This window comes from Natrix helvetica (assembly GCF_964273705.1).
Source record: "Natrix helvetica genome assembly, chromosome: 1".
Classification (NCBI taxonomy): domain Eukaryota; kingdom Metazoa; phylum Chordata; class Lepidosauria; order Squamata; family Natricidae; genus Natrix; species Natrix helvetica.
The window spans coordinates 203,440,264-203,465,427 of NC_138548.1; the positions used below are offsets into that span (position 1 = coordinate 203,440,264).

Below are 25,164 nucleotides of genomic sequence, written 5' to 3' on the forward strand. Positions count from 1 at the left end.
GTATGCGGCTCTCTCCTTCCAGGTGGGTGACCTTGAGGCAGTGTCTTAAGGCAGAGTTCCCCAATCTTTCCAGGCTGGCGACCCGGAGAAAGAGGGGAAACTGAGCGCCCGCAATGTTCGCGGTGGTGTTTGTGTAAGTGAAACTGTGAGCGCCCACGAGGCTTGCACAAAGAGCCTGTGACTACACTCGCATGAGTGGGGCCCTGTGCACACACATCAGCTGGCCCCTCACACTGGTCATTAATCCACGGCCCGATTGTGGGCTGTGGACCACAGGTTGGGGATCTCTGTCTTAAGGAGAAACAGTACTTACTTTCGTTTCCCCAAGCATTCCCCCCTTCATTCTCCCTCTTCACAGTTCATGGCAGATATAGACACAGATCAGAGGTGTTATTCAGCCAGTTGTGACCAGTTCTGGAAAACCAGTAGCGGAAATTTTGAGTAGCTTGGAGAACCGGCCAATAGGCTGGCCACGCCCCCGCTGTCTCCCAGCATCCCAGCTGACCTTCTTTTGTTGCCCTGAACAGGAGAATGGAGTTAGAAAGCAGGTAAGTGGGGTGGGGTGGGAATGGAGATTTTGCAGTACCCTTCCCCTGCCACACCCACAAAGCCACACCCACAGAACCGGTAGTAAAAAAAAATTGAATCTCACCACTCATACAGATTAACAGAGTTGGAAGGAATCTTGTAGGTCATCTTATACAACACCCCCCCCCGCCCAAGCAAACCCTACCCCATTTTTGATAGATGGCAGTCCAGTCTCTTTCTGAAAGCTTCCAGTGATGAAGCTCCCACAACATCTGAAGGCAAGCTCTTCCATTGGTTGATTGTTTTCACTATCAGAAAATTTCTCCTTATTTCTAGATTGAATCTCTCCTTGGTCAGTTTCCATCCATTATTCCTTGTCTGGCCTTCAAGTGCTTTGGAAAATAGCATGACCCCTTCCTCTCTGTGGCAGCCCCTCAAATATTGGAACACTGCTATCATGTCTCCCCTGGTCCTTCTCTTCACTAGATTAGCCATGCCCAGTTCCTGCAACTGTTCATCGTATCTTTTAGCCTCCAGTCCCCTAATCATCTTGGTTGCTCTTCTGTGCACTCTTTATTTTTTATAGTGTGTCTGTCTGTCTGTCAGTTCATAGCATTCTGTCACTTCGTAGCAGTGAAGCACAAGCAAGCATGAGGTGGTAGCTGACAATGCCATTAATTTAATAATGAAATCTTTAAAATATATTTTTGTTTTACAAGTGTTTATGGCTTTAAAGCAAACCGACTCATCTATTTTTCAGCACATCTCTATGTTCACTGCATTTTTCATTGTATCTACAAGCAAAACATTCTAATGCCAGGTTGATTCCTTTGCTGCAGTATATCTTCAGCTCTTGTGGAACTCTTAAATGAGGGATCGATGGCTTAACAAACACTGAACTATACCCTTTGAACTGTAAATATAGATGCAATGCTAAAAAATATTGAAAATGAAGTACGATTTATAGTATTTGAAAAACAAGAACACAACACAAAACGTGCATTTTTTTCTCCTTTACTGTACATAGAAGAGACAAAAGTCCAATGTAATTTATTACCCGATTATTTAATCATTAAAAAAGCAGTAGATGATGGGTGTAAAAATAATAGGAAGCAAAGTCAGCATTTCTCATAGCCGTATATATTATGGTTTGCAGGAATTTCCAGTACAGCAATTTATAGACTCCATTTCTGCAGAATCAGTCTACAAAAAAATTAAAAAGGGAATTGGAGTAAACAGGAAGTCCAGTCCTACTTTGAATATCCAGTGCCATCTTTGAATTCAGACATTAAAAACAATGTTTTTCCTAAATGTCTTCTATCCTAGCAGCTTTATACTGAATTGGGAAAATGCTTTTGTGTAATTGCCTTTGTTAAATAACCAGGAATCAGATCCTTGCTACTCTAGAGCAATTCGTGCAGAACTCCACAAGCAGATTCCAATCTGCTCCCTGTTCTTTAACAGGATTTAGCCTTTGATGCAGGAATAAAGACTCTCCCCCCACCCCTCCAAATGCTTCCTTTACATTCATCACTAACCTGTCACCCAAGTTTTATTGTAAAATGGAATCGGGGCAGAGCGCCCACAAGGATCTGAGAGGCACAACCCTTAGGATTACAAATTTCCCTACCAATGGAGAACAGGAGCATACTTGTGTGTATAACTGAACCCACCCTTTGCCTCCCTCCAGTTTTTTGCAGGCAAATTGAACTTGGAATACTTGGGATATGTCTAGTACTTGACACCTGCATCCTCTCTACAACCACAGATAATTGCCAGCAGCTTCAAAACATTCCTAAATACAGGATAGTCCCTTGCAGATTTGTCCATAATGCTTCCCATGATAACCCAGAATTAGAAGTACAATTTGCCCCCTGCCTCCTGAGATGAGCACACATATGAAGCTTTGATTCCCCCCCCCCCCAAGGGAATCTCACTGTCACCTCCTCACCTTCACAAGGAGGCACATTATGGCACCGTACTTCTTCCACCACTTCCAAGTTTTGTCCTTCCAGTGGCTTACACTGAGGTTTAGGTTTTCCCCAAAAGGTTACATTTTGTTCCTTTTGGTTCTCTCCTGTCACCACCTTTCTGCAACCCCGAAGAAAGAAAGAAAATAGAGAATCAGAGCCAACGTCCCAGAAAGATTGAATGGTACATTTTCTCATTCACGCACTAGCAACTTATAATGCCTTTAATTGGTTGGGATTTGCTTTTTACTGATTGGAGTAAAGACATGGTAACTCATAATGGGCCTCCAAAATGGCTGACTCGTCTCATTTAGAACTGGGACCTGCCCTGCCAAATAGGACGCTCTGACCTGGAAACAAAACCAACGGCTTCCTTTCTGCAAGTCCAGCAATTATTAAAGTCCCACAGAAGTCTGTTGAAGAATGTAGCAACGTCCTCAACGTGATGCCTACCAGGTTCTTCCCATTAGTTTGGCTCAAGAAATTGGATACTACGAAGGCAGCCTCTTCCACACGCAGAAACTCCCCAAATTAGCAATTTATTCCTGTACAGTAATACTTCAGCCCAGGGGAAACAATAGCATTATCCTTCACATTTGTACTTAAGGGGTGCAGGGAAGGATGCACGAAAAGCATCTCTAATAATAATAATAATAAATATTTATTTCTTAGCCGCACCCTCTCCCGAAGGACTCGGGGCGGCGTACAATAAAACATAGGAAATAAATATATAGACAAACATACATATAACAAAAACGTATACCAAGACATATACAAGGAGGAGGTGAGCTGATGAATAAAAACAATTAAAAACACAATGTTTAAAAACCCCTAACTAATTGAATACAATTAAAATACCCCAAATAAAAAACCCGTCAGGAGCGATATAGTTGGATCAAAGTTGAGCCAGGCCAGCTACTTGAAACAGGTGGGTCTTGAGCTTTACACGAAAGGAGCGGAGGTCAGAGGTATTTCTAATATCCGGGGGGAGGTCATTCCACAGGGCTGGGCCCGCCACAGAGAAGGCTCTACTTCTCTCCCAAATACCCCCAAACTATAGCTTCCCTTGTTCCTTTGAAACTGAAAGAGGATATTTCAGAAGGAGATGCAAAGGGCATAAGAGCCAGAAGCCACCCAAAATGTTTCTTCTTACTGGCCTTCTCTAAGATGGCACCTTCCAGCACATTGGGAATCCTGAGAATTGCAATCCCCATCAGTCCACTTCAACCATTTGGAAAGGATCCAAAGGGGGGGGGAAGGTGCTTTGGGCAATTTTTAGGAATGCTGAAAATCCCGTCAGAATATGCTCTTCATACATGCAAGGGTGCGAGCAGGAGCTCCTTCTAAGTTCTGCTAGAGGGCAAGTACAACTGAATGACCGTTACTGAACTAACTTCATACAAATAAGTAGACTGAGCTGTAGCGACAAATATCCAAGAGTTAAGAACTAGATTAAAATTTTTAATGTGGACCTAACCTTTTGAGGGGGGGGTGTTGACATTTTTATTGAGTTATAAGATAAAATAAGATACAAAAATAGGAAAGTAAATAGGAAAGCAGTGGGGAGGAAGAAGGGGAAGAGAAGTGAGGGAGGATAAGGAAAAAAGAAAAAGAAACATTGACTTCCGTCTCTTTCTATTGCAATAAAATAAGACATTAACATCAAATCCCAACTTTTTTTTCCCTAGTAATATAAGCTAACCATTTCTATAAGGATCTATCAATCTAATCGGTAAAACTCAAAATCAAAGTTTCATTCTTTTCTACTTCAAGCGCAAAGTTCAGAAGTGGTAGTGCAGTCCTAACCTTTGACTGAAATTGTTCTTATTTTATTTTTATTTTGTATTTATTTTATTTTGATTTATTTATTTATTTTGGTTTGTCAAGCATCTATGAGAAAACAAGTATAAGTGTGAATATAGCATTTAAACATACAGTATAAGTATAAGCAGGTATACGTATATACATAAGAAATGAGTACAAATGGGGAGAGTAGAACAGGGACGATAGGTACTTTGGTGTGCTTATGCACTCCCCATTACATACCTCTTAAGAATGGGGTGAGATCCATGGTAGACAGTTTAAGGTTAAAGTTTTGGGGGTTTGAGGATGTAACAACAGAGTCGGGTAGTGCATTCCAGGCATTGACTATTATGTTGCTTAAGTCATATTTTCTGGAATCGAGTTTGGAGTGGTTTACTTTGAGTTTCTATCTATTGTTTGCCCGTGTATTATTTCAACCCTCCTTCCTTCCAGATTTCAGACTTACGGAAAATTAGGATAGATGGGCTTGCAGATTCTCTTACGAGACTTTCTAGGTTCAGGTCCACAGGCTGGCTCACAGAGACCCCAAGAACTCCAAGCTGTCCATTCTCCTGTCACTGAGAAGAAACACACCAATCAAACCAGCAGCCTTCATCGGGGGCAGCCTTCACCACTGCCCTTTATCTAATATAGGATCACGATTGACATCTCAGGCTGGGCCCAGGAAGACATGAGTAGGAATTCTTGCCTTATCACAGAATTCAGACATGTGTAACATGGTTACTATATTAAGCAACTTTTTGGCTTTCCATTAATCAACAGAATGAGTTATGTTTGCCTGAAAAAATAAGCCTCCCATAAAATTCTTAACCCAGTTTAACACTAACCAAACTTATTGAATGATTCTCCTAAGTTTGTAAGTAAGCTAACTAAGGGCATCATGTAAACACAGCCACTCAAAGACTTCAAGCCAGTTGCTATCCCTCAACCACAAATTACTTGTGAAATTAGATGAAGGCTAAAAAGAACTCCTTAGAGGACTCATATACAGAATTAAGGTGGCACAATCCCCTTACAGTTGTGAATGGATGAGGTAGGGATTTTGGAACAGGGAATTGTAAAAAGATACATGGAAAGTCAGTCAGCCATGAGGTGAGCAGAGTTTGCTCCCAGGTTTGTGTTATGAATAACAAAAGCAGCAGTTAACTGAATACAGTACTGGCTTGGTGAGTAATCTTCTCCCTTATCCACATGTTGCTGTTTTAAAAGCATTGTGTGTGATTTATTGAGAAAACTGTTCATTTGTCACTTGAAAATGAATACAATAATGTTTTTCTGATGCCATATTAAATACAAAATTCTGCAGGTAGAATGTTTTCTAGGTGATGTTATGGAGACCAGTCAGTGAGTGCTGCTTATAGTTAGCTTCTGCTACAAACTTGTCAAAAGAGCCCTTCAAAATTCATCTCTACTTCTGAAAAGTTCTTGCTTTCCCTTTACTGCACTTTTGACTTAACCACGTGCATCAGTTAGGGCACAAAATGCTGGACCCTGAACTTTTTCAGCAGGTAATCAATATGCTAACAAAAAGATTAAAAAGATAAATTCTACCTGGATTTATGGTGGCCAAATTTGGCCCTACGTTCTGCCTCGGTTTAAATTCCCAATAAGCAACCGAGTCAGAAGGTCATTTAAAAGCAGTTTAATAGGCAACCTTGATAAAGTGGGATCTCTCTATGAAAAAAGAGAGAGAGAACCTTGATCCCCATATTACATTCCTTTTTATAGTTAACATAACAAAAAAAAATGAAACAGGAAGTTGGTTGGACAAGAGAAGAATAACCCCTCCTTACACAGTAAATCAACCACAAAGCTTGTTTGAATTTAGATAACCAGATGTTGGTTGACAATAAGAAACTTTTTTCTTATCAGAAGATAGTATTCAGACATCCTTCTGTAAATTTTTAGTTTAGGAATGTTAAAAGCTATCTAATGAATCCATACAAACATAGGATAAACATTTCCCTATATTCCAATCTGTAATGAGCCTGAACATAGAAAATAAGTCAAATTAAAATACAAAATAACTGTGTTAGTTAACAAATTTTAAAATCCATGTCATGTGCCCCACACTTAGGAGTATCTTAATATTCAAAACACGTTTCAGTGGAATCCCTGTTACTTCTTAGAACTTTCTCAGGATTGTGTAACAAAAAAAACAGACTAAGCCACCTTCTGGCTTCTCTAGATGTCCTGGAATTGAATTCCCAGACAGTGAGCTCTTTGAGTAAAATGAGACTAGTAATTGCCAGGCGCCTGGAGCCTATCAGAGTGGGGAAGACTGCTTTGGGACATGGAAGCTCTTTGTACCTTTTCTGATTCCCAATACTCACCACTGCATCCGTCGAAATGGTAGCAGGCCCTGGATTCCCTGGCGGATTCTGGACAGCGCTTGCCCCCATTGCGCCGCCCAATACACTTCCTAGTTCTCATCTGAATGGCAGGGATTTCCTCACACTTTACATCAATACCGTGACGGATACACTCTTGCCAATCCTGCCATTCACTCCAATGACCATCCACTGTGGGAAACGTATAAAAAAAATCTGGTCAGTGCAGTAAAGGGTTTAGGCCAGGAGGCGGTTCTCCAGCCAGATTCTCTGAGAGGGAAGAATCTAAGTCCAAAGCCACCCACAGTTTTACAAGAACAAAATCATCCTTCCCCATATATCTGGGTCCTATCTCTCGTAGTGTACCCACAACAGTACTACTCTGCTGAAGACACCTGATGTTGCTAGTGCAGTAGTACTAAGGACTAAGCATAAAATATGGTCCTGACTCAGAGGTGGTATTCTGACCAGTTGTGGAGAACCGGTAGTGGAAATTTTGAGTAGTTCGGAGAACCGGTAAATACCACCTCTGACAGGCCCCGCCCACATCTATTCTCTGCCTCCCGAGTCCCAGCTGATTGGGAGGAAATGGGGATTTTGCAGTAACCTTCCCCTGGAGTGGGGAGGGGATGGGGATTTTACAGTATCCTTCCCCTGCCAAACCCACCAAGCCACGCCCACAGAACCACTAGTAAAAAAAGTGTGAATCCCGCCACTGTCCTGACTCAAGAGATCCCGTCTTGTTTCTCAGTGTTCAGCTTCACCCCATCCCTTAGTTGAGCAGAAATCACATCTAATTTAGATTCCAATTTAGGCAAAGGTCAACTTGGGTAAAGCTTTCTAGGACAGAACAGATGCATAACTAGCGGGTGAGGGGAGAGCACCTCACTGGATTCAGCTACCTTAGAAGCAACTCTCTGTGTTCAGGTTGTGGATTAGTCTCTCTCACAGGTTCTCCCTATTCTTTTACCTTCTTAGTTTTCCCCATTACCTGGGCAGGGCACCTTGATGGTGCAGGGTTGTCTACGTACGGCCTCCCCAAGGCAAGCCTTCCCTCCATACTTTGGTGAAGGGTTATCACATAGACGATTCTGCACGATTTGGCCGACCCCACAGGTCACACTGCAGGATTGGGATGATTTCCAGCTGCCCCAGTTGCCATCCCCTGTGGGAGAAAAAAGTGGGTGGAGTCGGAAGAGAGAAGAGGCAGGTCCTCAAAACTTCCTGGCCCCCATACTTGTTCAGAGAAACCATAAAAGCATATTATACCTTTCCTGCTCCTAAAAAGTTACCAGGACTCGCTTTCCTGAAACTGGCACCTTCCAGATGTCCTGGAACGCAGCTCTTCTCAAGCCAAATCAAGATGACCAATGAGCGTGTTTCAAAATATGAGCAAATCCGAATGGGCTAATGAGTCTATTCACCTCGAACTAGCTGGCCCAAGACCCCAAGGACAGGGGTGGATTCCTGCCGGCATTACTACTGGTTCGGTGCCCGACAAAATTTGCAAATACATTTGTTCAATGAAGATTATTCTGCGCATATGCAGAACAGAAAATAAAGATGGTGGCTCCCAGGATAGAACCGGTATGGTCACATGTCCGGCCGAGTTACTACCTTTTCAGCCAAACTGGTCCGAACTGGTAGGAACCCACCTCTGCCCAAGGAGCACAGCCTCTGGTCTTCTGCTTTGTTGAGAGGGTTGCCCTATGGCCAGCTATTAAGGGAAAGAGCATCTTCCTAGGAGTGCTTAGTTGCCTTCTACACCCTGCTGGTTGGGGATGACTGGAAGTGTGGCTTCCTTCTCTCTTACGTGGGCAGAAGGGCAGTCCTGTGCAGCTTTGGGATTCCCGGCTTGCTCCTGGACATGGCCTGCCTGGAGGACTGGAAGAAGGCGGAGGGTTGTTACATGGACGGGTTCGTTGTTGCTGAGGCTGTGAAGCTGAGCCTTCTACAGAGCAGGTATGGGAGCAGTGCTGCCAAGGTCCCCAGTTGCCCCAGTTTCCATGAGCTGCATTGAAAAGAAAAACACGAAAGAAGAATGAGAATCAGAAGAGGCTGGGTCAAAAACTTGTGGATGAGACCAGGGATACAATTCATATCAATCATATTTCTTTCTGCTACCTTGAGTTCATCCTTTCTTCTTTCTATCAGGCCTCAATCTATCTCTTCCCCTCCATCTGCCTGATCTGATTAAACTGATTTACCCCTGAGATTTCCTTTAACTCAGATTTCCCCAGCTGGTTCCTCCCAAAAGGGTAAAACTCATCTTGCAAAATATCCTGAGAGCTGACGTTAGAGGAGTTGAAGCTGCTATCTTAGTATACTCATAACTTTTCTATCTCTTCTTATTGTCTTTTATCTCCACATTCTCAAAGCCCTTCTTCCTTCCTTCCTTCCTTCCTTCCTTCCTTCTTTCTTTCTTTCTTTTTCTTTCTTTCTTTCTTTCATACCCTTCCCTTTCCTTCCTTCCTTCCTTCCTTCCTTCCTTCCTTCTTTCTTTCTTTCTTTCATACCCTTCCCTTTCCTTCCTTCCTTCCTTCCTTCCTTCTTTCTTTCTTTCTCTCCATAGCAAAGGAAGTGTGAAAACTTTTAAAAAATTAATGAACAAAAAATTGCTATTCATGTTTGGAAGGAAATTCTGCTGAAAATCCTAAGATTGTGAGCCAGGCCAGAAAAATGTTATAGCTCCCTTATGGAATTGCAATGGTATCCTTATCATTTTTAGATCTTTTGACCCTAAATAAAGTTTATTGGTTGTTTCTTATCTCGCAATCCTAAAGAGGAATTTGACTTTTGCCAACAACTTCAAATAAAGCCATTCTGTATTAATCTGCTAGTAAAACTCAAGAGATCACTGGTATTTTGCATAATTAAGAAGTTGTTCTTTGACCTTTTCCTATCTAGTGGTGAATGGAAGTCATTGAAGCTTTGCTGACTGGGGAATTCTGGGAGTTGAAATCCGCCAGGCTTAAAGTTGCCAAGTTTGGAGACTCCTGGCCTAGATGGCTTTGGAACTAAGGCAGGCCTAGAACCTACAGTCTTCCACTTTCCAACATATGCCATAACTACTACACCAAACTGCCTCCCTATCTATCTCAACTTACTTGGGCAAATCTGCCTGGTATCGCATGGCTTGGTTTCTTTGCTGACTCCCGTGCAAGTGCCTCCACAGGAAGGGGTTGGATTGGTGCAAGTTCGTTCCCTTAACTGGGTTCCAGTTAGACAGGTCACTGAGCAAGGTTTCCAGGCACTCCATTCTGACCATCCACCCATCACTGCAAGGAAAGAACATCAAGGTTGAGGCACCCTGGAGACTCATCAGCCCTTGGACATAATATAAAGCAATCCACATCCAACCAGGGGAATTGCTAAATTGCAAAGTCCCATTTCCTTGGTGAGGGGAGGGTGGAATTCCAAAAAAACATGAGAAAGTGAAAGTATCAAAAGAAATTATAACATAGGAAATGGTAATTTGTGAGGCTTATTAACCATCATTTTCTGGAGCTGTGTCAAAAAAAAAATGCAGAAACATGGGATCATTGTTCCACACAGAATCACCGATGTCCTGTGCAAATCATCAAAGAAATCTGTCTTTAAACTTTCTGATTACAGGCATTAAAGGAAAAAATAGAAACATTTGAAAAACAAAAAGGTTGTTTGCCTGCTTTCAATTGTCTATTGTAACTCTCTTTAGAAACAATTTAGCCTGCTATCTCTTCCGCCCCAATCCTAAACTTGTCTCATTTTTTTTCTGCCCATCAAACTAATTGCTGAAGACATGAAGAATGAGAATGCTTGTGGTATTTTTCTTCTTTCTAGTTCATTAATAACCTTATTTCATAAACTATAGAAATTCTTACAAAGCCAGTATTATCCACATTACCTACATACTCTCCCAAAGTAGGTGCCTCAGACATTGACTGTCTCTTTGGGAGCCCTAGAGGTGCAGTGGTTAGAATGCAGTATTGCAGGTTAACTCTGCCCACTGACTGGAGTTCAATCCTGACTGGGCTCAAGGTTGATTCAGCCTTCCATACTTCCAAGATCAGTAAAACGAAGGCCCAGATTTCTGGGGGCAGTGGTGTATTAACCATTAAGCAAACTAAGCACATGCTTAGGGCACAAGGCCCAAAGGTTTGAGAAGGTTGAGAAAGAAAGGAAAAAAAGAGTGAAGGTTTGTACAGTATGTACAAAGAAGGGGGCACTAAGATTGGTCAGTGCTTAGAGCACTAGTAAGTCTTAATCTGCCACTAGCTGGGGGCAATATGTTGATGTAGTTGCGCAGAGAGTGCTGTAAAGCACTGGGGCGGGGGGGGGGGTTGATATGTAAGTCTAAGTGCTATTGTTATTTATGGATATAACTAAAATGTTCTAAGCTAATACAGGTAGTCCTTATTTAACAACCACTCGACTTACAACCAGTTCTCGTAGATGCAACCATCACTGTGACCCCCTAGTCAGAAGATCATGGTTCTAGCGCTTGCAGCCAGTTTGTAACTTCCAATAGTTGCAACATCCCGGCAGTCATGTGATTGTCATTTGTGACCTTCTCTGCCAGCTTCCCACAAGCAAAGCAAAAATCAATGGGGAAGCTGGCAGGAGGTCAAAAATGGCAATTACATGACTGCCGGGATGTTGCAACTATTTGAAGTTATGAACTGGCTGCAAGCGCTAGAACCATGATCTTCTGAGGTCACAGTGATGGTTGCATCTATGAGAACTGGTTGTAAGTCAAGTGGTTGTTAAATAAGGACTACCTGTAATGACTACGTGGAATTCATTTAACGATGGCAACCAAAACTGCCTCAATGACCACTGTAATTTTGGCATGGTCACCTGATGTTATGCTTCACAACCACTTTGCTTGGCGACAAATTGTCCGTTGCAATTTCCATCCTTATGCTGAGGATTACCTGTGTTTCAAATAAATAAGATGAGATGTTGCTCTGCCTGAAGCTAAGCCCGACTGTGTCTAGTCCAGTTACCCAGAAATGAGCTTGTGTTTTGCTCAGTAGGACTTGCTGTCAGATACATGGGTGTAAAATTGCAGCTACTGCAAGAATCTAATTTTAGGCAGATAGGATGCCATTGCCACTGAAGTGGGCGAGAGACGAAAAGCCCTGTAGTGCCTAAATTTGGAAGGATGCTCATGAAGTCCAACTCACATGTAGCTTTTTCTCTCCAGGGTACATGCTACAAAAAAGGAAAAGGAAACATCCTGGAACATGGCATTAAAAGTTGATTGTGATTGGTGCTGACAAACTAACACTTGTGATGTCACAAACACATCTCCCCCACAACTTCTGTTGTTTTTTTTTAAATGAGGAAAAGCAAGATGGCATAAATGAATAAGTATTCAGGTGGTGCTTTGGAGGGGGAAATTCTCAAAATATCACTTAAAATGGTGGGGGGGGGGCAGGACAGGTAGCACTGCCAGCTCACTTAGAATCCTGCTTTGGAAGACTACAAAATCTCAAAATTCAAGGTCATGCAAGGATTAAGAAATGACCCTGGCGCATTTCTAGCTTCGTGCTTAAGCAAAGATCAAGAGGAGAGAAAAATGCTTACCAGGGCAACATTCTTTCAGAAGGCAAGACTTCATTTCCCGCTCACGTGTACCACTTGGACATTCCTCTGAATCATAGCCATAACATACGCGACTACGCCGCTGGACACCTTCAGTGCAGGAGACAGAGCATGCACTCCATGGGGTCCATTGACTCCACCTAGCTTCGCTAAAGGAAAAGCAGAGCAAAGATAACTGACTTGCAGAGCCCTCTCTGTGGGCACGCGAGCCGTCGCCCCAGCTCAGCTCCACCACGCATGCACATGCGCCTCCCACCAGCCAGCTGGTTTCTGGGTCTCTGCTGCGCATGCATGGGGCACATGCAGAAGATGTGCACACATGTGTGAAGGGTGCATGCACACGCTTTCGACACACGACGACAGAAAGGTTAGCCATCACTGCCATAGTAGCTGCCATCCAGATGCCTCCAAGGAGAGCAAGATATGAGCAAGCTTCTACTCATAGTAGACTTAACCATTTTTAATCTGTCAAAAAGTTGTCCATGCTTTTGATTATCATGACACCTTCTGTAATTTAACTAGGAATTGTATGTAAGAGTATGTTCATATCTGTGTTCCATAATTCCACAAAGAACAAGGGGAGGGGAGAGGGGGAGGAGCTGATTGCCAGAGTGTTAATTCAATGAGCAAGAACAACGTTTAGCTTAAATATGCTGCTACTGCTGCTAATCTGAAATTAAAACAGGATGTTTTGTTTCTCTAGGTAGTGAGTTGTCAATTTTTTTACTACCGGTTCAGGCGCACTCCCATGTGTGCTTCCGCAGAGCAGAGCCTCCCACCACTGCTACTACCGGTTTCTGCAGATCCAGGCTGAACCAGGAGAAACCCACCTCTGGTTTATACTCAGATATAGAGAAAGCTATGCATTGGTTACTTAACCAAATCCAGTGCTAGATAAAACAACAGGCAGAGAGAATGAAAAAAAAATCCGGAAGATATAAGTACAAAATACATCTATCGGAATGAAGGAAACTGTCTTATACAGCCTGGGTTTACAGCTACATGTGGCTCATAGAGGCTTCAATAAACCATTGTTTAAAAACCCTGGTGTAGTATAATTCATGGACACAGATCAATGTTTACATTAACCATTTTAATTAATTTTAATAACTGATTTTAATTTAGGTTTTGATTCTAACTGCATCAATGTTCTTATGTTTTATACTCATTTTTATTGAAATAATAGCAATAGCACTTTGACTTAAATACCAGTCCATAATGCTCTACAGTATACTCTAGGTGGTTTACATTGTCAGTATATTGCCCCCAACAATCTGGGTCCTCATTATACCAACCTTGGAAAGATGGAAGGCTGAGTCAACCTTGAGCTCCGTCAAGATCGAACTGTAGACTGTAGATAGAGTTAGCCTACAATACTGCATTCTAATTACTGCACCACCAGAGCTCTTAAATAAGTTGCCCTTAGTGGTGGGTCAAGTATAAACAGGAAGCCTGGGCATAAATTAAACACTTCTGTCAGTGGGGCATGTGATGGAACATTGTTGTCACTGACCAACAGGAGCTTTTCAATGTTTGGGCAGTAACCTATTTAGCCCTGCTTGGAGATAGCAGGGATTGCAGATGAGAACTGCATGCTGATGTATGCATATTGCATGCAGCTACCCTATATAGCCTCTCTTCCTATAGGGGAGATGGGATAAGCAACCCTAAGGGAAGATGCCCAGCACTCCACCAATGGGCAATAGTTGGAAGGTTTGAGGAAAGTAGGCTTAGGACCACTTGTGCAGCATATGACAAATATGCAGTTAATTAGAACTGTTGGCGTTTCACTTACCGGCAGGACTGACAGGGCCCATGCTCAGTCGACTTGAAACCATATTCATGGTTTAGGCAGCAGTCTTCCTGGGCAACTCCATCTCCTAACAAGTTATTGCAAGTCCCCGAGATTTCATCAAAAGTTTTGTAGCATAGAACATTTTCAGCCTCTGAAAAAGGAAGTCCAGTTTAGCTTTGAGATCAGAGAGCCACTTCCCATAGATTGACATTTTTATCCACACCAGAACGGTCCAGAGGAAGAGGTAAGAGCCAAGAAAAAGACAGCAAATTAAAAATCAGAAAGCTGAGAAGAAGATGCTTGTTCCTTAAAGTGATTGTTTTGTTTCCATTTTCTGACTTCCATAACTATACGCAACATGAGCATTTACTTGTCCATAATAGCAATTAGTCCCTTAGTCGGATAGGTATTCAAAATCAATAATGACAGTTTTGCTCATATACTTGCATTTCTAAAGAGCCATTTAACTAGGACACAAATAAAATAGGCATATAAAAAATTGAAAAGGAACAAGTTCAATCTGAATGCTCTCCATAGGCGAAGGAAGGCAAAGATACATGTCCCACAATAATGTTGCAGGATCTAATCTGGGTTAGTCAAAGTTTTCTCTTCTGAGCTTTTGGACTCATGCTAGAGTGTAGGTTTCAGAAATCAATCACGCAGTTTGTGTCCAAAATATCTGTCTGCCTCTCGCAGAGTTTATTTGGCTTTTATCCAGTTTTTACAAGCAAAGCACAGAGCAACAACACATTGTTTCGGTTTACTCCCCCAGATCTTCCCTAGTGAATCAAGAATGCTATTCAGGCCAAGGTTAACTCATTCCTATGCCTCTAGTGAGATAGTGGGCTAAAAGATAACAGACTGTGCATCACCTTTCCCTTATTCCTGCATCTGGTTCTGCTAATTAGGTGAGCTTGTAGGTTTCCAAGATAACCAGCTACCGAGATCATGGTAATTTCTACGCATGCCTTTACATAGTTTTACCTCTCATTCCCACACCAGAGTTCATCCTTCTCAGGGAACTTCTCTCTCAGGGCTCCAGCACAAGTCTGAAAGCTCAGAAGATTAAACCTCTGGTCCTGTTGACTAACCCAGATTGGATTTTGCTCTCCATAGACATCCAGATTATTAATGTGGAGAACAACTCAAGGCCTCGCATTTTGTTTCATCAAACTGAAAAGTCAGGTGCGTTATGAATGAAGAAGTAAATTCAATACACACAGTTGCATTAGATGATATTTTTAAAAAAAACCTTCTTATTTGGGAGCCAGCTTGACTGGCTGTTGAATTTTCAGTCTATTCTGGAGATGGGATGGGATCTTACAAGCTGACCTAAGGGCAGAAAAACTGCTCTGTGGGGAACCAGAAGACCCCAGGGAAGAACCAGCTCTGTTTTCCAAACAAAAAAGCAGCTGGAAGAGGGGTCTAAGAGCAACCTCTGCAGAGAAGGCCTACCATTACTGCTCCCTACCCTCCAATTGCCACCATCACCTTGAATTGCTGGTCACTTTTTAAAATTTCCCACAAGATACTAAGATAGCAGCACCTCTGAGTACTTTGGGGGATTAAAGTGCTGGCTAGATTCAATCACCCCAAATTACTCCATTTGGGTCTTTCTTTTTAAATGGTCCAGGATTGCTCTGCTGCTTCTTCTCCTCTATCTTTCCTTCTCCACCTGCTTGAGTCAGATTAGGGTCTTCTTAGCAGAATCGTGGTTGATCTCATTCCTTCAGTGATCAGTCATTTGATAATGATGATGTTTCAGTTTTAATGAATGCTCACCAACTACACTTTTTACATGTCTCTATAATGCATCTATTGTTCCCCTTCCCCTTGCCAGCTGAGCAAGGGTAACATTTCATGTGCCTAAGGAAGTGGACATTGATCTATGAAACCTTCTGCTGTAGTAAACATAAAAAATGTCATCATGCTTTATTTTTCTTCTGATGGTAAAAGACCTCAAGGTGGGATTTATGGAAGCTAGCTCCAGAGTGCAATTTATAAATCCCAATTCTATGTTGTTGACAGTTGCCTGATAACACAGACAATAAAGAGGAGAGCTTGCATTCAATAAAAAAAGCAACATGGGAAAAATATATTTCTGAATCAAAAGCAGGAAGTTTACACTTTTAAACCAGTTTTTTTTATATTCTCAGAAGTTTATAATTCATTATCAACACAACACACCCACTCATCTTTTTAGTTCCTGTTAGTTGGACTTTCTGCTATGGTACAAATAATGTTCTAGTAACAGATTGATTTCATGGGTTTGGATTGTTTTCTTTATCATTATGATATCCTTACAATTACTACTTATGATTTGTTTGCTGTAAGGCTATATGTCAAAACAGCAATCAAAAAAATAAATATTCCTAAGAACTTCATTGTGTATTGTACTAGTTATTTCCAGGAGTAATTTCTGTTAGCTCCAGTGGTATTTGTAACCAAATCTGACCCTAGGCTTTGCCTTGGCTTACCTTCCCAATAAGCAACCGAGTTGGAAGATCATTTAAAAGCAGTTTATTGGGGTTCCCTGTTAAAGTGGGATCTCCCTATGAAAATGGAGAACCTCCAGCCCCATGTTACATTCCTTTTTATAATTAATACAACAAAGGAAATGGAAGAGGAACGTTGATTGGGTAGGTTAAAAGTAACCTCCCCTTTGCATAGGAAATCTAAGTCTTAGTCTAAGGGTGTCAAACTGGCGGCCCGCGGGCCAGATGAGTCACACAGGCCACACCCATCCCAGTTCTGCAAATGGAAAAATATCATGAAAAATGTCACATGATGGCAACAACATGACATGGCAAGTTTGACACCCATGATGTAGTCAAATATGTTACATATTTGCATCCCAAAATATCACACATGTTCATTAAAATGAGGTCTGACAGGCCTCAAGAAAAGTTGTTTGGAGTTTACAAAAGATATAAACCAGATCCCAATTTGTACTAACAAACTTTTTCTTATCTGGATGGAGCTGGTGTCCAGCCTTTTTATTGGTTTAGGAATGTTAAAAGCTAATAAACAATTTTAAAAGAGAGAAAATAAATCAAATCAAAATACATAGTAACTATGTTAGTTAGCAATTTACAAAATCTGTGTCATGTGCCTCTCAATCAGGAAAGGAAAAGAAAGGAGTCTGTAGATTTTACTCTGCTAGTCATTGCCGACTATAAGGGGTGGAACTTATCTCCATTTCAAGGTCATGAGCCAGTGGTCTCCAAAGAGATTTCGGCTGTCATTTTCCCCACCAAAGTGGTACCTATTTATCTACTCGCATTTGCTTGCTTTCGAACAACTTGGTGAGCAGGAACTACGGCAATTAATGGAATTCACCCTGTCACATGGCACTCAGACTCAAACCCGGGCTGCTGGCTTTCCAGCTGACAAGCCCAGAGCCATCTCACCACTCCTCATATACTTAAAACCAAGGAATAATAAATAATAAAATTACCCAATATATAATTAGATTAAATAACCTTTAACGAACCTTTAAAATAGATAAATTTTGAGAGCACAGCAGAGTGAATTGCTACCAATTATATTAGCTGATGTTAAACTGACTAGAGACCCTTTCCAATTAACATGAAATCCTACAGTTCAATCTTACATTATATAAATGTTTGATGGAGAATTGGAGTGGAGCAATTTTCCACAACTGGACAGAAATTCTGAGAAAAATATTAAGTTTACTCTAGGCAAATTTTCAAAAGTTTTTATTATTATTATTTGATGGACAATTTAGAGGTGATTGATATATGGAGGCAGAAAAAGTATTATTAATAATTAATAGTATTATTATTCCATTCTATATGGGAAAAAACCTTCTTACAGAATCCAGTTGTTCTGCTTTGGTTATCACTAAGCCTACCTCCCAGAAGGCAACAATGAAAACTGATCATAGAGAGGATGTATACAGTCCCTGACAACACTTCGGACAACACTATGGTCAAGCAGTGCTTATATGCCTGTCCTGATAGAAAGAAGTGAACTTCCAATAATCTTTTCTGCCCCGCTCGCCACTTTCTGCAAAGCCTTCCTGTCCAAAGCAGTAATGTTTCCCAAACAACCAGAAATACAATGCTTTCAAACATCCCTCTATAGAAAGTGGTAAGGATTGTATTTATAACTGCTACAAAATCAGAAACTTTGTGTCTTTTCCTTTTTTATTTTTATTTTACTTCCCCCCCTTCTTATACTTTTTAGCTTTCTCTTTTATTTCTTTTTCTTTTCTTGTTCTTACTTTATATTAGTTTCTATTAGTTTTTAATCTCCCTTTTCCAAAATCTTTTAATAAAAATCATATTAAAAAATAAGATTATATTAGAAGATTTCCATTCACAGACAGAAGCCTTTCTTAATGTTCCCTAAACTCTCTTCCATGTGTGTTTATTTGCTTAGCTTATTAAAATATAGATCATAAAATATATGATCATAAAATACATAATCAGGGATCAAATGCACGCAAAATTTTAAAAAGCAAAAAAAAAGTGCATAACATGTGTGCTTGTTAAAAAATTATTTATGGCTGAGCTAAGCATCCTTGGGCAATTGATGAAGTTTAGAAAGTCTAACTGCCCTTGCTATATTGCAAAGTTTGGCTACACTTCTAGATATTTCAGAACAATTTGAATTATTTGTCTTGTTTCAGTTTAGGTGCCTGAGCAGATACAGCAGTATAAAAGAACTATTATGACAGTTTTATAGATTTTTTTTACACCAAAAATAGATATTTAAATAACTATCAGGGCTTCCAAAGAGATTTTGCATCCATTTTGCTTGGGCAGCAGTCAGTCTCACCTGAAACCAGGGGTTAATCCAATTTCTTAACAAGAGCCTTAAAAAGAATCAGTATATCCGTGGGAAGCAAATTGGAGGTGATATCTCAAGTTCCATGGAAATATTTTTCACTATCGTTTACAGCCGACGTTTCATTTCTGCAGGTTTAAGTTACTTTCCAAAAAGCATTCTACTTTGAATGGAGTAGAACGGAGAGCCAGTTTGGTTTAGTGGTTAAAGCATCACGCTAGAAACCAGGAGACCATGAGTTCCAGTCCTGCTTTAGCCATAAAAGCTGGCTTGGTGACTTTTGGGACAATCACTTTCAGCCCAGCCTGCCTCACAGAGTGGTTATAGTTGTGGAGAAAATAAGATGAGGGAGGAATATTAGGTAGGTTTGCTTTGCTGCATTATTTATAAACATAATAAAGGGGGGGGGGGCATAAATAAATACACAATCTTTAAAGGAGAATATTTGTAGCTCGGGGTTGAAATAATGGGTCCTTGGTGCTCTCTGAGCTTGGTGGTTTTCTTGCAGATGTTTAATTACCCAAACTAGTTAACAGCAACACAACAGCTTTAGCACTGATGATGTTACCTAGTTTGGTAATGAACTGTCGGCAAGACAACAGAGAACATCAAGCACCAAGGACTCCCATAAATCTTTCTTTTCTCTCTTTTCCTTTCTTTCCTTTCCTTTCTTTTCCCCTCTGTTTAACAGGTGCATGTCAGGCAGAAATTAAACAGGAGAAAACCCTGGCTGAACCGCCTTCAATGGAACTAATCCAAAGTACACCAGTTCTGCTGTGGCAACGGGAAAATAGTAACCAGTGCAAAGTGTCCCTTTTTAAAACTTGGATTTGTTCCTGCACTTCTCTTAGTTGGTGGTACATAGATATAAAGCTTTTCCCCAAGGATGGAAACGAATAGGGTAAGGGGCTTAATTTCTTACTGTGGTGTTAAAGGGACAGGTGCATGGATAAAAACCTTTCCCTGACCTCTCTTCCCTCTTCCCTTTTACCTGCAGGGGATTCCAGGCTCACGAAAAACCAGCATACTGTCACGAGGAACTGCAAACTCTTCCACCCCAGGGTCTCCATGATGGGTTTTGACTCCAGGAAGAAGCACGAGAAAGGCTTTTAAAATGAGCAACAGGGGAAGTCCCAAGACTGTGGGTGACTCCACCCTGGTAGGTGGGACATCCTAAGGTTTTAATCTCTCTCTTTTGGGAAGCCTCTGTAAGCAAGGGGCAGGGCCAGTCCTGGCCAGGGACAATGGGCAGTGTGCAGGGATATTGGAAGGGAGTTCTGATGTGTATGTGTATCCACTGAAAAACAGTGAATGCACGGTATATAAGATCATCAATATTCTAAAATGCAGTAACAGGAAATAATCCACCAAGAGAAGGCTTCCGTGCATGACGCAACTTCAACTCTGATCAACCCCAAATTTTGCTGTAATTAATCTGGCTGATCTTTAGATGCCCCATAACTCAGGGCTTCCACAGGAGGCCTTGATTATACCATCATTCTGCCTCATTCATAGCGTTTTACAGAGCATCAAAATGTCATTGTCCTCCATGTGAGATCCTTCTGTATTTTCCCATTGCTTTTTCCATCTTTTCCTTCCAGAGAGAAGAGTTCCGTTAACGATAGAGAGATAAAGCCACTGTCCCATTTTACACTGTATTTTCTGAACTTTCCATCCAGAAGCTTCCGCTCTGCCATTGGCAGAAATCCACCAGCCCTTAAAGAGGTTTTACAGGAACCTCAGGAAAGGTTTTAGATTCCTGAGTTGCTTAGAATTTATCAACTAACAGAAATTTAGCCTCTTGATGAACTGTCTGACAGTGACATACAAGGGGAAATACATTTACCTCAGCATTTTTAATATTGTCCATGTTGTGTATTTTGGGAAAGAAAAGTTCTGCTTGATCTCCCCCCCCCCCCCGAATTACCAAAAAATAAAATAAAAGGTATAATGTTGAATAGGCATATAGGTGTGGGAGGGGAAGAGATTCTGCTTGTATCAATAACATTTTACCGAGTGTAATAATTCTTGTAACATTAAGAGGAAGTTTTCATGCTGACCTTTTATTTTCATAATTGCAACACACTTGTTTTTCCCCCCCATCATATCTGTGTTGGCTCCTTCTTTGAGCAGAAGCTCCTCCCAGCTGAAGTTTGGTCCCAGAGCCTGCAGACTTCACCATCTTCAAATGCAGAGGGTAAATATACCTGATTTGTTGCAGTGAATCTAGCAACAGCTTACATACTTAAATGTAGGCTGCACAGATCCAGGGAACCATTAGATGGCAGCAAAGAGATAGCATTTTCTATGCCTGGTTACTACCAACAAGTGACCCTAGTTGCTACCAGCAGCTTATCAGTTCTGAAGTAGTAGTTTCTAGTTTTTCCCCTACCCCAAGATAAGAATGCGATAAATCCTTCCTCCCGTCCCTCCTTTCCTTGCCCCGTGAAATACCTTTTTCCCTAAAAAGGCAGCAAAAGAACAACAGAAGGGGAACTCATCAAATTTTCTGACGACACTAAACTAGCAAGAATAGCTAACACCCTAGATGATTAGCTCAAGATCCAGATGGATCTCGACAGACTAGAACACTGGGCCCTATATAACAAAATGAAATTCATTGTAGACAAACATAAGGTTTTACACTGAGGGAAGACAAATGTACAGGTACAGGTTAGGTGAGACCTGGCTCATTCGAAGTAACTGTGAGAGGCATTTTGGAATCTTAGTGGATAATCACTCACTGTATTTTTCACAGTATAAGACGCACCTTTTTCCCCTCAAAAAAGAGGCTGAAAATCTGGGTGGGTCTTATACAGCATTTTTGCCTCCTGAAACCCCCCCCCCTTCACCAAAATGGCCATGCAGAGCCTCTAGGAAGCTTTCAGGGAGCTCCTGGGGGCTGGGGCGGGCAGAAATGAGGTTTTTGCTCAATTTACACATCCCCAGCCCCCAGGAGCACTCTATAAGCTTCCTAAAGGCTATCCATGACCTTTTTTGTTTTTTTACAAAAAACGGGCCATTTTTTGCTCATTTTTGCACCCCCGCCCAGGAGGACTCCCTCAGAAGCACTCTGCAAGCCCCCTAAAGGCTATTGATGGGGGGAACAGGCCCTTTCGCAAAAAACAGGGCATTTTTGGGAGACTTGCAGAGTGCAAAAACTTTTTTTTTATTTGCCTTTTCAAAACCTTGGTGCGTCTTATACTCCGGTGCGCCTTATACTCCAAAAAGTACAGTAAATATGAGCCAGCAGTGTGCAGTAGCAGCCAAAAAACCAATTCAATCCTAGGTTACATTAACAGAGGGACAGAATCAACATCAAGTGAAGTATTAGTACTGCATTTCCCTGAAAATAGGACCTATCCCAAAAATAAGACCTATCATGTTTTCTGTGTGTGTCTAATATAAACCCTACCCCCAAAGTAAGTCCTACTTAAGCACCGGTGCAGCCAGCCGGCTGGCCACCCATTTCATCTGGTTGTTTGTGGTGGTACAGCTACGAGGTAAGGTGGGTGGAGCCATCCTCACCCCGACACCTACCTAACCTCATGGCAGTGACTCCACCAATTCCATTCACCTCGCATGGCCACTGGCCCACTTCCTCTGCCTGATTGCGCAGCCACAACAGAGCAGAAGGCTGAGCAATGTGGTGGTGCCGCAGTCGCAAAGTGAGGCAGGTGTCAAGGCATGGATGGCCTGGCTGCAGGGGCCCTGAGATAAGCCAGTGCAGGATGCTTGGGGTAGTTCCATCCCCTTCCTCATGGCAGCGGCACTTGCAAGAGCAAGCAGAAGAAATGGGCCTCCCATGTACTCTTAAAGTACATGGGGTTGGGGGGGATAAGACATCCCAAAAATAAGCCCTAGTGCTTATTTTGGAGCCTCCCCAAAAATAAGACCAGGTCTTATTTTGGGGGGATACATGGTACCATTTTATAAAGCCTTAGTAAGACCATATTTAGAACCCTTCATCCAGTTTTGGTCACATTATAAAAAAGATGTAGAGCCTCTGGAAAGAATGCAGAAAAGAGCAACAAAGATTATTAGGAAGCCGGAGGCTAAAACATATGAACCATGGTTGGATAGATTTGGTTGGTCTATTCTTATGAAAAGAAGGACTACGGCTGACACGATAGCAGTGTTCCATTATCAAAGGGGCTGCCACAAGGAAGAAGGTGTCAACCTATTCTTCAAATCACCTGAAGGCAAGACAAGAAACAATGAATGGAAACGAATCAAGGAGAGAACTAACCTAGAACTAAGGAGAAATTTGTGGCTGCTCCATGACTGAAAGCTTTTAAGAAGAGACTGGACAGCCACTTGTGTGGAATATATAGGGTCTCCTGCTTGTACAGGGGGTTGGACTAGATGAGCTCCAAGGTCCCTGTCATTCTGTTATTCCTGGCCAATTCCTGAGTGGAGAATTTCAAGTTATGATGGCAAGAATTGTTGTCTGATCCAAGTTGGGAAAACCTGCTCTATACAGTTTGAAGATAATATTTTTGGCATGGTCTAAAAATGAGGCTGGCAGTAAAGATACAGCAGAATAACAGCAGCTTTGTGGAAGAGGTTCATTGTCCGACAAAGCAATTATCTGGAACTCTCTTCCCACAAATCAGGGATCTGATTACGACCTCAGTTGGGAGCAGAATTTTTATTGCTGGCAAGATAGTTGTTAAATGAGTCATGTCCAATTTTACAACCTTTTTTGCCATGGTTGTTAAAGCAAATCACTGTAGTTAAGTAAATTGTGGTTGTTAAACAAATCCAGCTTTGGGGGGGGGGGAGGGCTTGTCAAAAGCCAGTGGGGAAGGATCCTGCAGCTATCATAAATACATGCCAATTGTCAAGCAACCAGATTTTGAGCATGTGACTATGGGGATGCTGCAATGATTATAGGTGCGAGGATCAACTTAATTTGTAAGTCATTTATTTCCCCCAGTGCCTTTGTAGCTTTGAACCATCACTAAAACCAATGGTTGTAAGTTGTAAGTACCGGTATATTCATTGAGAAAGTTTTCAGGAATGGATTGTGAAGTTACAGGTGTCAATATTCATTTTATTATATTATCGTTTTTGTAGTTACTATTCTTATATTATCTTATTACCAAGCTCTGAATACTGCTCGGAAGCTCTCTGGTTTGAAGCAGTAGATAAATCTCGTAGATAAATAGGAACAAATAAACAGATTTCCTGCTATAATAAGAGCTATTCTAGAGAAGCGATACACTTACACTGCTGGCATACAACAAGCCTTTCTGCAGAATTCCACTTAGCATCCACTCCAAATATTTTTTTTTGAAATACTCCAGCTACACACATGCACACTTGCCCACCAATAAAAATGTTTTTTGGAAAAACAATATTCCAATTGGATGCATGCACAATTGGCCATTGTTTTAAACCTGGGCCCTCCCACATAACACCCTTGTGCAGCACACAATTTGCATACTGGGTTGCAACGCCCCTGGGTGTGCTTATGGCTTTGATGTGGAAAAAGAGCATTACAGCACTAGAAGGGAGATTCCAGTCCTTAATATGGAAATATAATACATGGATTCCTTAAAAATCAAAATAATAAGTGAATTTGCTAGGAGCAATAACATGCCCTCATTATTTTCCATTTGGGCAAAGAGAGGTTAAATCTGTCACCCTGCTTTTTGAAAAAAAGAAAAAAAAAAGGCTTGGTTTCCCTCTTTTATTTCCTCATGTTGCACAGGGAAGGGATAAGGGGTAAAACCAATGCCGCTTATAAGTCAACTATTCCCAGAAACCGCAAGAGAAATTCAGCTCCTTTATTAGGAATGGCTATTCAAAGCACAGAAAAGCAAATGTTGTAGGATAAAAGAATCCTGTCTGGGAAATAAAGAGCTATGGTCACCTGGGGGAAGGAGTTGAGACAACTCCAGTGGTGGGATTCAAATAATTTAACAACCAGTTCCCTGCCCTAATGAGTGGCTGGGCGGGTACAGTCATGCTGGGCATGGCCAGGGGGTGTGACAGACAGCACTCGGCCTCCTGCACTCCCTGGGAGCAAAAATGGGCAGCGGGGAGGGTGCCCAGTGGTGGGTTGCAGGTGGTACGCCCCGGTACGCCCCGGTACAGGCGTACCAGAGCCAGCCCAGAGCACTGTATACCGTTCCGGTACAGTGCCCCAGAGGGCCCACCCACCCGCCGTGGCTTCTTACCATCCTTTTATGTCTTCAGCACTTCTGCGCACATGCACAGAGCGTACAGCGCATGCGTGACGCTCTGCTGAGCAGCTGGAGCGTCGCGGAGGCTCACAGAAGCACCAAGACGCATGCGCGCACTGCAGGCG

General features: G+C 41.8%; 2 protein-coding genes across 2 annotated transcripts in view; one reads left to right on the top strand and one right to left on the bottom strand.

Annotated features, from left to right (window-relative positions):
* Positions 1–1,184: 1,184 nt before the first annotated feature.
* Positions 1,185–19,995, bottom strand: CFP (complement factor properdin). The gene is made up of 10 exons (XM_081935654.1): positions 19,840–19,995; positions 14,037–14,187; positions 12,224–12,390; positions 9,760–9,930; positions 8,466–8,663; positions 7,644–7,817; positions 6,656–6,844; positions 4,768–4,879; positions 2,480–2,619; positions 1,185–1,731 (listed from the first exon to the last, which is right to left on the bottom strand). The coding sequence occupies exons 1-10, from the start codon at positions 19,916–19,918 to the stop codon at positions 1,727–1,729; spliced, it is 1,386 nt and encodes a 461-aa protein (XP_081791780.1). The 5' UTR covers positions 19,919–19,995; the 3' UTR covers positions 1,185–1,726.
* The window catches only part of LOC309383282 (leucine-rich repeat neuronal protein 1-like), a 48,709-nt gene continuing 43,517 nt past the window's right edge, over positions 19,973–25,164 (top strand). Inside the window, exon 1 of the mRNA XM_081935649.1 lies at positions 19,973–20,007. The gene's annotated coding sequence lies outside the window, so the exon portion shown is untranslated. The remainder of the gene's footprint in view (positions 20,008–25,164) is intronic.